This window comes from Scardinius erythrophthalmus (genome assembly GCF_964197995.2).
Source record: "Scardinius erythrophthalmus genome assembly, chromosome: 17".
NCBI lineage: Eukaryota > Metazoa > Chordata > Actinopteri > Cypriniformes > Leuciscidae > Scardinius > Scardinius erythrophthalmus.
In genome coordinates, this window is record NC_138237.1 from 27,703,251 (window position 1) to 27,717,300 (window position 14,050).

A 14,050-nucleotide genomic window follows, 5' to 3' on the forward strand; every position below is an offset into this window, starting at 1 on the left:
ATAATCTATTCTAGCCATTAGTGCCACTCATGAAATCATTTCCTCTGTTGGGTTGCCATGGTTGCTGGCCTTCAACATTGAACATGTTACCAGTTGTCACCCTAACACAGGTAATTTTCCAATATTACCATGGAGTCATGAAAAATGCTTCGTAAAAATGCAAAAACTGGTAACACTTTAACAGTCTAACCTAACAGTCTACTAATACTCTAAAGAGAGTTTGTTGACATGTAGTTACAAAGTTAACTCTAGTTAGTAGAATGTCTAATGTGGACATTAGATAATGAGTTTACAATATTCTGAGAATTATTTTACTTCATTCACGTAGACAGTATCACATGTAAGGGTGCATAATGTCCATTCAGAGATCATTATCGCAAAATAAACTCAACCATGCTGATTAAGACAAACATTTATTTTGCGATTATGACTGTACATTATCTCACATATTACATTGCTAATAGAAAAATAAAAATGGCCCAAAAAATTATTTCATTTAAATATCCTGGTCAAGTTTTTGTGTATACATATATACATATACATGTGTATACATATATATATATATATATATATATATATATATATATATATATATATATATATATATATATATATATATATATAGAGAGAGAGAGAGAGAGAGAGAGAGAGAGAGAGAGAGAGAGAGATTAATAACTGTATTAATACTGTAAATTAAGGTAATGTAGTTACATAGTAATTTTATGTAGAAGTTAACCCTAACCTAAACTCTAACTTTTACCCTATAAATGCATGTAGTTAATTAATATTACTTAGTACTTATTTGTGTAATTACACTGTAACAACATATATAGTGTAACCAAGATTCCTAAGCAAGTGTTTAACTTAGAGAAACTGGCCCTTATCCATTTTTCTTTTCTCAAGTTTATTGGTTCAGTTTAGGTTGCAAATCAATTCATAAATACAAACCGTATACATTAAGTTTAATAAATTTAATATAGACAGCTGACATTTCTTTGCATCAATAAATTTCTCTCAACAACCATGTATGCTTTGCATAGAATATGCGAGGATTTTCATTGTTACCTCAAAAAAAAAAAAACTACAGACAAGTTCAATGAGTTTCCAGTCATCACAAAATGTCAAACAAAAGTTTAATGTCACTGAATTTCTGCAGTGGCCAACAAAAGTCTGATAGACCAAATACAGGATAAAATTCTGCACACCATGTTGAAGAAAACCAAGATAAGTAAGCCCCAGCTTCAACTGAAGGCATTTAGTCTTGTAATATTAGCTATTTATGTAATCAAATTCTCAATTTTATTTACACAAATGTATACATGTGGGAGACTCATCCAGTATAGCTGTCACACATTGAAAGCTAGGTTACGCAAGAGCTGATGTGTTGTTTTATTATCAAAAAATATATGAAACATTTTGTGCTCCTCGTACAAAATCGTACATACACGTTGTTCTGAAGTAACGTCTGGGAGAAGAGAGGAAACTAAATGCTATATCTTTTCCTGAACACTCAAATGGCTGTAGATTAAAACCTTTATTCAGCACAAAAATTCATCAAACAATATAATGAGCACATCAAACAACAGAAGTATCCGTCCATAAGTCCTGGCTTTAGTTGAGTCGTTCAATACAGGGGAAAGGTCAAACAAATGTAACATATAGTACACGTAAATGTTTTTGCTCTAACCTCATTCAATTATGTCACTGGCGTCCATCTTTTAGTGTCAAGCAAGAGTTTATTACAATAGCAATCAAGCACACACACACACACACACACACACACACACACACACACACACACACACACACACACACACACACACACACACACACACTATCAAATTTCAAATTCTCCTGAAAAATCAAAAGAGAATGAATATGATTAAGCCCTTCTGTGAGGCTGTGTTGTACCCTACAGAGTTCCCTGTGTTCCTGTCTCCTTTCACTACCCATAGAATTTAGTATGTTAATTGGATGTTAATTTAAACGCAATGATCACAGCTGTCACTCCTCATTGCTTCAGATATAGTGGGCAAGTGGCAATGAATTTCAGTGAGAACCACTTAAATTATATCACAGGATTTTTTTTTCTTCATATTTCAGTGGAATATAACCCATGGGAGTGTGAAATGTAATTATACAAGAGACAAGATTCAGTGTTTCATACTGGGTCAGTTCAGATCTACATTAAGAACAATCAGTGCGTCCGAAATCATGTAGTGTCTGAGTAGGTACTACATATGAATTTGAACTTTCTTTGCAACCATTAAAAAAAGTATGTGTTATATTCGCCATGTTGTCACCGTCACGTGAACTACCAGCGTCAGTTGCGTCGCTTCACTTTCATTCATAAATCCTCTCCCGTGGCCTCATGGGATAGTAAAGTGTCCAGCGAATCTCTCCGGAAGTTGTTGGTCTTCTGGGGACTTTTTGCAGTCTGATTTCGAATACTATACTACTCATTTGCCGTACTGTTTTTCACATATTATATATTCGATTTCGGACGCAGCGAATGTGTCTTTTGCATTTGCATTCTGGCATATAGTGTATACTATATTGTATACATGCTACCGTTCAAAACTTCATTAAGGGTCAGTAAGATTTTTTTTGGTAACACTTTATTTGAAACCTTTTATATATAATGCATTATTAAATTATCTTTTAATGCATTGTATGACATTATGAATAGTTGTAAACAGTTATATTACATTAGGTCACACTTTATATTAGTCTGTCTTTAACTACCATGTACTTCCATCAAAAAATAATTATGGTAGCACTTTATTTGCTTACACTTTATTTGGTAACACTTTATTTTACAGTGTCATTGTTGTGTATATTACATGTAGTTACTATAGTAATAACTATAAATTAAGCATAATTACATGCAACTAACCCAAAACCAAACAAAACCCTAATCCAATCCCTATGGTATGTCAATTGATACTTTGCAGTCACGTGATATCTGGCGGTCTGATCTGATCTGATCTGATATCAGTCACGTGATAACAAACGCGGTTAGTGCATCCAATCGCACAACAACTATCTGACATGTCGTGTACACCTCAAAACACTAACTTTTGTATATTAAAACTGGCAACGTCCTGGCAAGATCCTTGATTAATTTACTGGTTTTCGTTGCTAGAGAATTACGTTCTTGTCCACCAGCCAGTACAACTGACGTCACGTGCAAAGTATCAATACTTGAATGTATAATTACAGTGTAACTAAGACACCTTAAAATAAAATGTAACCCTTTATTTTAAGGTGATGTAGTTACATTGTACTTACTCAAATATGAATATTAATTAACTACATACACTTACTATTGAGTAATGGTTAGGATTTGGTTTAGGGTTAGTTACCTGTAATTATGCATAATTAACTGTTATTACTATAGAAATGTAGTAATGTGTAACTACGTCACCTTAAAATAAAGTGATACCCTTTATTTTACCGTCCTGTTTCGCATATACATACTATATGCACTTATTGTAGTAATGACACTAACTGGGTAATAACTAGGTACTAACCCTGGACCTACCCCTAAACCTAACCTTAACCCATGTTGTTACCTTATATTACTCAGTATTTTCGTTGGGATGTACACTGAACCTAACAATTAACCATTTATTTTACAGTATGTGCACTTTCAATGTGCTTACAATGTACTTGTGTTGATGTTGTATAGCAAACACTTTTGCTGCTATTGAGATGGGTTACAGGTAAGGTTAGGGATGAGTTTGGTGGTATAGGTAGGTTTTAAGGGTGTAATTATAGATGTAATTACATGCAGGTATAAAAAAAAAAAAAAAAAAAAAAAAAAAATATATATATATATATATATATATATATATATATATATATATATATATATATATATATATATATATATATATATATATATATACAATGTCAAAACATATATGTACAAAATAAGTGCATTGTATCAAATGATTAATTTAAATATTAGTACATAGCAGTTAAAGACCCTTAATATAAAGTGGGACCAAAAAACCCAAACTTCTGAACGGTAGTGTATGTACAGTATAAAAGCAAAAACAAAATGAGCCAATTCCTCTTTCAGTCTTGGGAATTGGGAAGTGTGAACTTTCAATTCATTTTCAACAGCTTTGTTTTACATGACAGCTTTGCTTTTTGGTTTGGGTGTCTTGGTTTGTTTAGCACATTTTAGTGTTCAGTTATAGAGAAAGAACAAAAGTCAGGCTTAACACACACAAAAACAGTAAAAACATCCACGCATCAAGAAAGTGTTTCTCCCAAACTCAACTTTTCTTCATTCCGTGCCAAGCCAAAAACAAAAGAGTTTTAAACAAAAAATCAGAAATGTTCTCTTCACCTTTCCAAATTAACGTGGAAATCAGCGCACAACGTGTGAGTCTGGGGTCACTGGGTTTCTCAACATTTTATATGCAATTAAAAAAGTTGATCTGTGGGAGCAAAAAGTGAGGAACTTAAATGCATGTCTCCTTGTCTAAATAAAAGTCAGTGGGGTGTGCTTCTTGCCACGAGTGCATTGTATTAAGGCACAGGCGCTGTTCTCCTTTTTGAACAGAGTGGGTGCATGGGTTCCATCCCAGTGCAAGCACAGTTTTGGTTCAGGTGATCACCATCATGAGAGGCATCCCACATGGAGGACTGTCAATGTAGGACTTGAGTAATAATACAAAATGAGATGTTACAAATAGTTTTGACCTCAAAACAAAAGAAAACCGTCGCATTTATGTGGCGTACGCAAGATAAAGGACCCACTGTACTTTCCTCAGCAAAACATAATTGATTCTGATTGAAAAAGAGGACGCTAATGAGAAAAGGCGAGGTACGCGCGACTTTAATGATGTCGAATGGATTTATGGTGATCACCTTGAAAGTTTCTGGTTCAAACATTGTTTTACAAAGTATTTTCACGAATCTTGAGGAAATCCTTTTCGGTTCTTGTCAACGTTGGATTCTTCAAGAGGAACGAGTCCTCTGTATGTATGAGTGTTATGTAGTGTGTGTGTGTGTGTGTGTGTGGAAGTGAGTTTGTGTGTATCTAGAGGCATAAGTTGCTGCTGATCTGGCAAGTGGAGCCAGTTCCTGCTTGTGATAAGAAGAGTTTTCCGTTGGGACAGACACACACCTCAAAGACAGTCTGTCTAGTTCCAGAGGGGGAGGGGGCTTTTCCCTCCGGCAGACGTAGGAGCTTGATTTTCCTGGCATCCAAGGTGATCTAAAGAGAGAGAAAGGAGAGGATCTGAAGTTGATTTTTTAATAAACATACCTTCAATCGGTTTATGTCACTTTCCATGAACAAGGTACAATATAAGTCCTTTATTGTCAACCTCAGAGGCCTTTATTGTTCATTCTTTGTTTGAATATTACTTTTTAAAGCCTCTTACTAAAACTTGGGACATATCTAAAACTATGTATTCGTTATTTTCTAGCAATAAACATTTAAAACAACATCAAAATGAAATAATAAGCTACTTTGGGACCTTTTGGTGGATTATTTAGTCAGAGATACACTTATTTTTCATAAATTGAAGGGGAAAAATCTGTTAATTAAAATGACAATAAAAATATTTTACTACAATGAATATCATAATGTTAAAGGTTTGGAATAATAATTAAAAAAAAAAATGTTGTTGAAAGAAGTCCTCACCAAGGCTACATTTATTTGATCAAAATACAGTAAAACAGTAATATTGTGAATATTTATTTATTACCGTGACGCAAAGCTTAATTTTCAGCATCATTACTCCAGTCTTCAGTGTCACATGATCTCTCAGAAATCATTGTGATATGCTGATTTGCTGCTCAATTATTATGAACTATAACTGGTACTCAATTGTTAATAATGATTCTTATTATTATCAATGTCGAAAACTGTTTTAGCTGCGTAATATTTTTTGTGGAAAATTAGAATGAATAGAAAGTTCAAAAGAACAGCATTTTTTTTTTTAAATGGAAATTTTTTGTAACATTTTAAATGTCCTTACTGTCACATTTGATCAATTTCAATTGTAATAATATTTCACAAAATTACAGTTTTTACTGTATTTCTAATCAAATAAAATGCAGACTTGTTGAGAATTAGAGACTTCTTTCAAAAACAGAAAGAAACCCCGAAATTATTCAAAACTTTTGACTGGTATGTCGACATGATTTTATGACATTGTTACTGTACGACTTTAATTGTTGGATACAGCAGAGAAGGTCAAGACCTCTGAGGTGAACAGGCCAAAATCCCTATTTTAAGAGACATACGGAAATTAGATGTGCTTAAAACTAGACACATTTCACACTACATTATTTTTTGTTAGATAATAATGTACCATACTCATAGAAAGTGCCTTCTATAATGGTAAAGATTAGTTCCATGTTTATTTTTCTCTTTAGAACTCTCAAATTGTTGGCCCAAAAAGACCAGCATTGTCATTTTATTGAACAAAATATTCCATCTCGCAGCCTGTTCATCCAAGTCAAGTCCTCTAACCTCCTACATCGAACCAATCGTAACAGTTTCAGTGACATAAGCACTCCAGTAAGTCTCGCTTAGACACACTTTTAGCCCTTTACCCGAGCTGCTCTTTTCTCATTTCTCACTTTCTATTTTTCATGGGACCCTTGAGAAAGCATGTATTACCAAGGCTGGGAGAGGAGCTAGTCAAGGTATAAAAAGGTAAGAGGAGTCATTACTGACAGCCTCAAGGAAGCATTCCCGTCAAATGACCTGAAACACTTTTTAAGCAGGGGTCTCAGCTGACTTCCCCAGACATCTGCTACCGGGCAAATTCGAGTGAGGGAGGGCTTCCCCCCCCCCATCTGAGGTGGCTAATGTGCAAACCTCCAGTCTAATTGTGGTGGAACTGTCAAGAGGGCAGTCGGGCCGGCGGAGGTGTCTGGTAAAAAAAAAAAAAGAGCGACAAATGAAAGTGCTGAGGGGTACTGGAGTGGAATATGCGACAGACGGGAGAAAGTCAAGAAAGCATAACCTGAAACTAAGAGAGCTGATTCAAGCTCGGTCCCTTGACCTCACTGGGACTCGTTTATCTATCAATCTGCAAGTCAAATGGGAAAACCCACGGGCGTAGCAATTATTATAAATGGGGGACATGTCCCCCATCACGCTTTTAGAAATTTCTGCAATAGTTCCTAATCTTTTTTTTTTTTTTTTTTTGCGAGAGCATGGATAATTGTGACACTTGATGTTTCTGGTAAAGCTCTGAAATTTTTCCTCCACAGGTTTGGCATGTTAGCAGATATTAGCTGGGCCAATTCAATTTATACCTTTATACAATTAAAATAGAAGTATACAAATTGAAATCGAATGATAAATGTGAATAAATTGACGAAAAAAGTTATGTATTGTGAATAATAATTATATTTTATCTGTGCATGGTGGTTTTAGTCAAGGCACAACCTCCTCAAACACTAAGCATATTTTAAAACTATGAAAGATGGGCTGTACAGATATATTTTTATGCAAATAAATATAAATATATTTAAAGTTTTAAATATATTTAAATTTTTATGCAAATAAATATAAATATATTTAAAATAGCATTATGATGGCACGTGCAAAAATGTTCACTGTTACGGAATTATGATGAAAACGAAACAAAAAACAAAATTAGGTTTTATTTTTTCTCATTCAAAAATTTTGTAAAGATCTATGTCTGAAATTGTCAGTTTGTAAGAATTATTATTTTTTAATTGGGCATGTGGAAGCACATTTCAGCTTAGTGCAAAAATAAAACAGGTAATTAGGAAATAAAATTTTAAATAATGTCACACTGCGAAACATAAAGTCCCAATTATGAGAAATAATTTTGCAGCTGTGAGATATAAAGTTGCAATTATGACAAATAAAGTCATAACCACTTTATTAATTTAGTCTGAAGCTGAAAATGGACCTCCGTAGATTACAGTTATTTGTGCTCTCCCCTAATTATGACTTTTCCATGCCTTAATAACTCTCTCCACTTTTGAAATCGTTCCCTAATTGTGATAAACCATTCTTGCTGTGTGTGTAGGTCTTTGGAATTGGAGTTTTAACTTAGTTTTCATAGAACATATATTGCATGTTAGTTAAAAAACTTGCTGATAATTTAAACTTCATTACAATTCCGTAAACAGATTCCAACTGTATCTCTTAAAAGACCACCAACATCTCATTTATCAACTCATTACCAGTCTGTACAACTAAACCACAGATGTTTGAGTCAGATAACTGACATACATATTGTATAACAGCATGCATGTTTAACTAAACGTCTGCTTCCCTCTGAAGATGAGAAGGGGACATATGGATGTACAGTAGATGGAGAGCTTGTTTTGATGACAATTAATAGCAGATGGAAGTGTCACAACACAGAGTACATTAACTACAGCACCAGGGCTCCCAGTACAGAATGAAGGACAGTTACCTCTCCATCTTTTGACTCCAGGCGTAAATCGCTCCTACAGGTCGCTTGGAAATCCCCTGCGTCGGCTTCTATTTTCACTCCTTTAGGTGCCTCCATGTAAAGCGAACGTGTGGGAGACTCCAGCCTGAGCAGAAGACATCACAAAATAGAATGTCTTTTTAAATAAGACTTTTTCAAATCAGATCAAAATGGCCCAAAATGTTACAGCAATGAAGCTGATGAGACTTTAGTGCTTCAAAGTTCATGATTCCCTGCAGGCAATTTATGCAATCTCATTTTTATCACCAAATGTAATTGAAAGATTTTTGAGAAAATCCAGAGTGTATAATATGAGAATTATGGAACATTCAGTTCAACATTCAGATGTTAATCAAGACACTTTGGGAATTAGGGTAACACTTTATTTTACAGTGTCCTTGTTACATGTACTTACCATAGTAATAACAGTAAATTATGCATAACTACATGCAACTAACCCCCATCCAAATCCTAATCCTACCCTAACCCTATACATGTAGTTAATTAATGATTCTCAGTATACTTAAATATACTGTAACACTGTAACAACACCTTAAAATAAAGTGTAACCAGAATTATATACAGTGGAGTGTTTATTATTATTTTTTGGAGTCAATTTCTGTATAGACATTTACTACATAGAGATCAAAACAAAACTAAAAATATAACATTCCCACCATTTTTTCTAAAAGATACATTCATTGAACACACTTTGGCCTTTTGGCCCTGTTTACACGTGGTATTAAGATGAGTTTTGGTCGATCGGATCACAAGTAGACGAGGGACACATTCCCGTTTACACCTGGTGTTTTAATCCGTCTCTTTTGTCCACTTTCAACCACTTCTGTCCAGATGTCTTTGAGGGGAGTGTCTATTGGCGGGTAAATGTATGTGTTTTATCAGATATTTCGATCCAATGGACAAAATAAGCTTGCGCAATTTACACGTGAACGTGCCCAGAGACGATAGAGAAACAAATGGAGAGCTCCAGCTTTCATTTCTGCTCAGACAGTTGCAAGATCACGCTGAACGCTGAGAGACCATGTTAGAAATCATGAATGGTGAGAGAACATTGTGCTTGGTACATTTTTCGTCTTCATTCAAATTTGGGTCTACCGCTAACAAAGTATAAATCACATCTGTCTAGCATGCTTCCCATAATGTTGGCGCATTAGGTCAGTAGCGGAGAGTAGACGGTCTTTTGTGGATGTTCGAATGCATTCAACCACATGAGCATTTACACTATGAAAGCAATCCGGTCGAATTTGTTTTCAGAAGTGAAAGACAAGTTTACTTTTCTTTTCTTCTGAAAGACAAGTCCACTTTTCTTTTTCAGAAAGTGGACAAGCTCAAAACGTTTTAGACCACATTTAGTGACGTCCACTTGTGATCCGATCGACCAAAACTTAGTACCAGACTTACAGTAAACGGGGCCTTTTTGTTGACAAACCCACAATTGTGAGTAAACAATTGTTTTTGCCCAACAGATATTGTAATTAATGAATAAAATTCCCAACTTCTGTCTTGTTCGAAAAAGTTTTTTTGACAAAAATGGACATTTAGTAGGTACATTCATTAAATAATGCAAAATGAAACAGTAGAATATTTAAAATACTCATTGGCATTTATCATATATTTTAATAGAAAAATATATTTGAACAAAATTATTGTTTTACAATAAAATACGTAATAAAACATAATTATACTATATGATAATTATTGTTTAGCTATATTTAATATTAATATTAATATTTATAAAATGTAAATTGCAAAAGATAAAAATAATTTCTTAAAAATAAATAAATAACAAATGCTTTTGAAAATGGCTTTTTATGAAAAACCCACATGATGCAACACAATGACCTGCTAGTTAATGAGCTGTATAAGAGATCTGATTAGCATGTTAGTAGGCGAAGCGAAAGTAAGAAGTGAAAAGATGTGAAGGGCCAATCTGATGCAAATTACTAATAACAATGGGGAAGATGAGAAGACCTAGCTCAGTAGAGATTTAATTGAAAAATCACTCCAAAAAACATTTTATTTCAAAAATAGCCTAGATGGATGCATTAAAAGTTTTTAAGATGGTTACGCCTCATATGAAATCTATTTAGGAGTTTAAATGTTACAAATCAAAGTGAAATTAGGATCATTAGCTTGATGAAACATGAAAGCATCCTTCATTATCCTGAACCCGGCATTCAACCTTTTGAATTTCAAACAGTCAGCATCTGCGTGATATCGGTATTCACAGGGAGGTGGAGCAGAAACACAGGAGCAGTCAAATAGGAAATTTAAGCAGATTAGGTGCCATTGGGTTGGTGCACGGCAGTCGCCCCTACCAGGGATAAAAGGGAGCTGACTAATTTGTCGCAGGTAGAAAAACAAAGGGAAAATCTAATTAACCCCCTCTGGGTTTGAGAGATATATTAGGACAAAGGCAACACAACATGCATGTGTTCTACTCAGCCAAGGGAATACAGCCCATATAGCCTACAAATGCAGCTGCAAAGAAAGAGAAACAGAAGAGGAGTTCAAATAAACCTGTACAGTAGCTTGAACATTAGCATGGCGCTAGCATGGAGCTACCTTAAATTTGTTGGTATTGTAAATACCTAAACCATTGGTTAGCATAAACAGTTAGCATTCCCATTCAACTAAAATGCATTTGCTTGGCTGGCGCATATGTCTCATAATTTCTTTTGTTAATGGTTTCCGTTCATGTCCATGTTGGAATCTGCCATGTGTCTGATGAATTTATGCCAAAATACTACAGTTTTTGACTGGATGCACACGTAAACAACATGTTTGTATTATATGAAACATATAATAGTTGTATGTTATATGAAACATGTTTTCTTCTCCCTTTTAAATTGTATTAAGCCTATATTTACTTTCCTAATAATGCGCAATTGAATAGTTAGTTGTGTTTTATAGCATACTGGCATTTAGCTGTCTATTTACATTTAGCCTGCTCACAGCTAATGAAAACATTGCTTCTAGTCATGGCATTTTTTTTTATACATGTTTCAAGTTTTATGCATTTTAGTCATATGTTTTTTCTCATGCAAACCTCATACAAAACACAAAACAACAATGCAGACAGGTTAAACAGGTGCCTCCATCAGTTTTCAGCAGTGCCACTAATTTACATACATACTTTTTACAGCCTTACACTTTCACTGAGGACTATTACAAACTTGCTGTTACAATTTTCCATCCCGCCATTGGCTAAGCTGATTATTCCCAGTACATTTATTCAATGATAATGAAAAGGCCCAAGGGTGCTGTGACCCTGCGCACGGTGCACAGCATCCACCCAATTACCCCCAGACATACAGGCCTCAATGGGGCTCAGTAAGACAGTTCTGGGCTCTTTTCAACTCGGATTGGAGTGATGACCAACGGGTCATGAGCAACGAGCTCGATTCCATGACCAAGCGCATATCGTTAAACAATTACCGCCTCCTTGAGCTGCGGAAGTAGAACGGACATGGCTGTTGAGCAGAAAAGATAAGAGATACCACAGAAGCGCTCTTGTTATATTACATGCACACTATAAAATGTGTTTTATGGCCTATTGTTTCACTGTATGCCTCTTTCTCCATTTATACTCACTGTCTTTCCAACTTTTATGGACTGCAAATTTTCCACAGTCAGCCTGTACCTGCCACAGTCCAGTGTCTTAAAAGTGTGATTATTTCTCACTCTTGCCTTATGGGAAAGGAATTGAATAATAAAATGTTAAATCCGTATTGACAACGTAGAATTACAAAGACAAAAACGTTTTGTGCTGAAAGCCACACAATTCCAAATTGCTATCTGAAAAGCCTTTCAATCTAATGAAAAAGGGAGTGAATTTTACTTCAGCCCGGATTGAGAGCATGTCATGCAAAACAATAAAACAAAGGGTCAAAATTCCATTTCATATTCAGTCAAGAAAGACGCTGGGATATGAAAAACATCATATCTAAAAAAATAATCAAGCATCAGTCAAAACTCAAAGGGCCCTATCATACACCCGGCGCAATGCAGCGCCAAGCGTGACGCAAGAGTTTTTTGCTAGCTTCAGCCTGACGCAGTTATCATTTTCACGTCCTGTGCCACGTTGTTTGAATAGCAAATGCATTTGGGCCCATTTGCGCGCCCATGGGCGAGCTGGTCTGAAAACGAGGTGTGTTCTGGCGCATTGTTGGCGCGTTGCTATTTTGAGGCAACAGAAATAGACTGCGCCATTGACCAACTGAAACCTGGTCTAAAGTTAATGACACAATATTTTTTAATATTAAAACAAACATGCCAAATATTTAAAATAAAAGGATTACAATGTAAAAGATTATTATTGTGTACATAAAGATATGGTGGAATCCGGTTTGTCTCATAGATGGTCTGCTTGCACGCTTTAACCTCGAGCACGAGCATATCCGTTTGCGCTCTGGAGACGCGTTTGGTCTTTCCACTATCAAATTCCGTCATGTAAATAGCGAATCCGTCATGGTGCGAGCACAACTGGCATTTAAAGGGAATGGGAGATGAGACTCTGATTGGTTTAACGCACGGAAATCCCAAAACACACCCATTACTCATTAAGAGAATAGGGACAACCCTTTTAGACCATGCGCCTGGCACGGCGTACGCTTTAGACCATGCGCTTATGGCTCGTTTCCACTGAGCGGTATGGTACGGTACGGTACGGAACAGTACGCATTTATTTGTGTTTCCACTATAAAAAGTTGTGAATGGTACCAAAATGCCGAACCGTACTGTACCACTTTTTGGGTACCCTTCCGTTGTGGTACCTAGCACAGTGGTACGGTAAAGGTGGAGCTAGACTCACTGCAGGACGTTGATTGGTTGACAGAGAATCGTCACTTGCGCGTGCTACAAGTGGAATGACAACATAAGAAGCAACATTTTTTAATATACAGTTTAATATAATACTACTGTTACTGTGTCACGAAATGTAATTTTAAGAGTTTTTCAGGCGAGAATGTAGTTGTTTAAAGCTCAAATCTGTGTTTTTTTTTTATAAAGATTTATGAAAATTTGAGCTCCATGCAATCACCAGGCGCTCGGCGCTCATGTACCCCGCCTGGAACAGCCTTTCCTCGGCTGGTCCTTCTGACGTTTGCTGCTGACTCTGACATCTCTGTAGTGGTTAAACATGAGATATAATTCGTCTTGTGTAGACCTAACCGGCGATCTTTGGTCTTGTGAATCTATAATTTGTTCCCTGGCCGAACTGAGGGCAAAGTGAAATTTCATAACTTTATATTTAGGCTATTTAACTTTACCGTTGTATCGTTAGACTAGAGCGCTGACTTTGTATGTTTGACTGAATTGTTTGCTTTATTTCTTATTGTATAGCTTCTTGTACTTTTTACATATACTTTTATAATGGCTATTATTGATAAAACTAAAATTTAACAAAAAGAGACGTAAATTTTTGTAATAAAGAGTTTTGTAATTTTTTATTTTATTACATTGAAGATGATCAGAGTACAAATGCACATATTGCCTGAACCATAATAAGTTTAATATTTTTAAAATTTAAACGAAAAGAGGCATGTTTGTGTTATATATATATAACACAACCCTGCCTC

General features: G+C 35.3%; 1 protein-coding gene across 3 annotated transcripts in view; it reads right to left on the bottom strand.

Moving 5' to 3' along the window:
- Nucleotides 1-947: 947 nt before the first annotated feature.
- Nucleotides 948-14,050, bottom strand: part of sgcd (sarcoglycan, delta (dystrophin-associated glycoprotein)) — a 116,184-nt gene continuing 103,081 nt past the window's right edge. The window contains exons 7-9 of one of the 3 annotated variants that reach the window (XR_014031910.1): nt 8,433-8,556; nt 4,240-5,233; nt 948-1,834 (exon numbers count right to left, since the gene is read on the bottom strand). Coding sequence is in view for 2 of the 3 variants with exons in the window: in XM_081390337.1 (XP_081246463.1) it covers nt 1,697-1,834; nt 5,144-5,233; nt 8,433-8,556 (352 nt within the window). In the remaining variant the exon portion in view is untranslated. Of the gene's footprint in view, nt 1,835-3,920; nt 5,234-8,432; nt 8,557-14,050 lie in introns of those variants that run through there. The other 2 variants (XM_081390337.1, XM_081390338.1) reach the window with 2 other exon arrangements.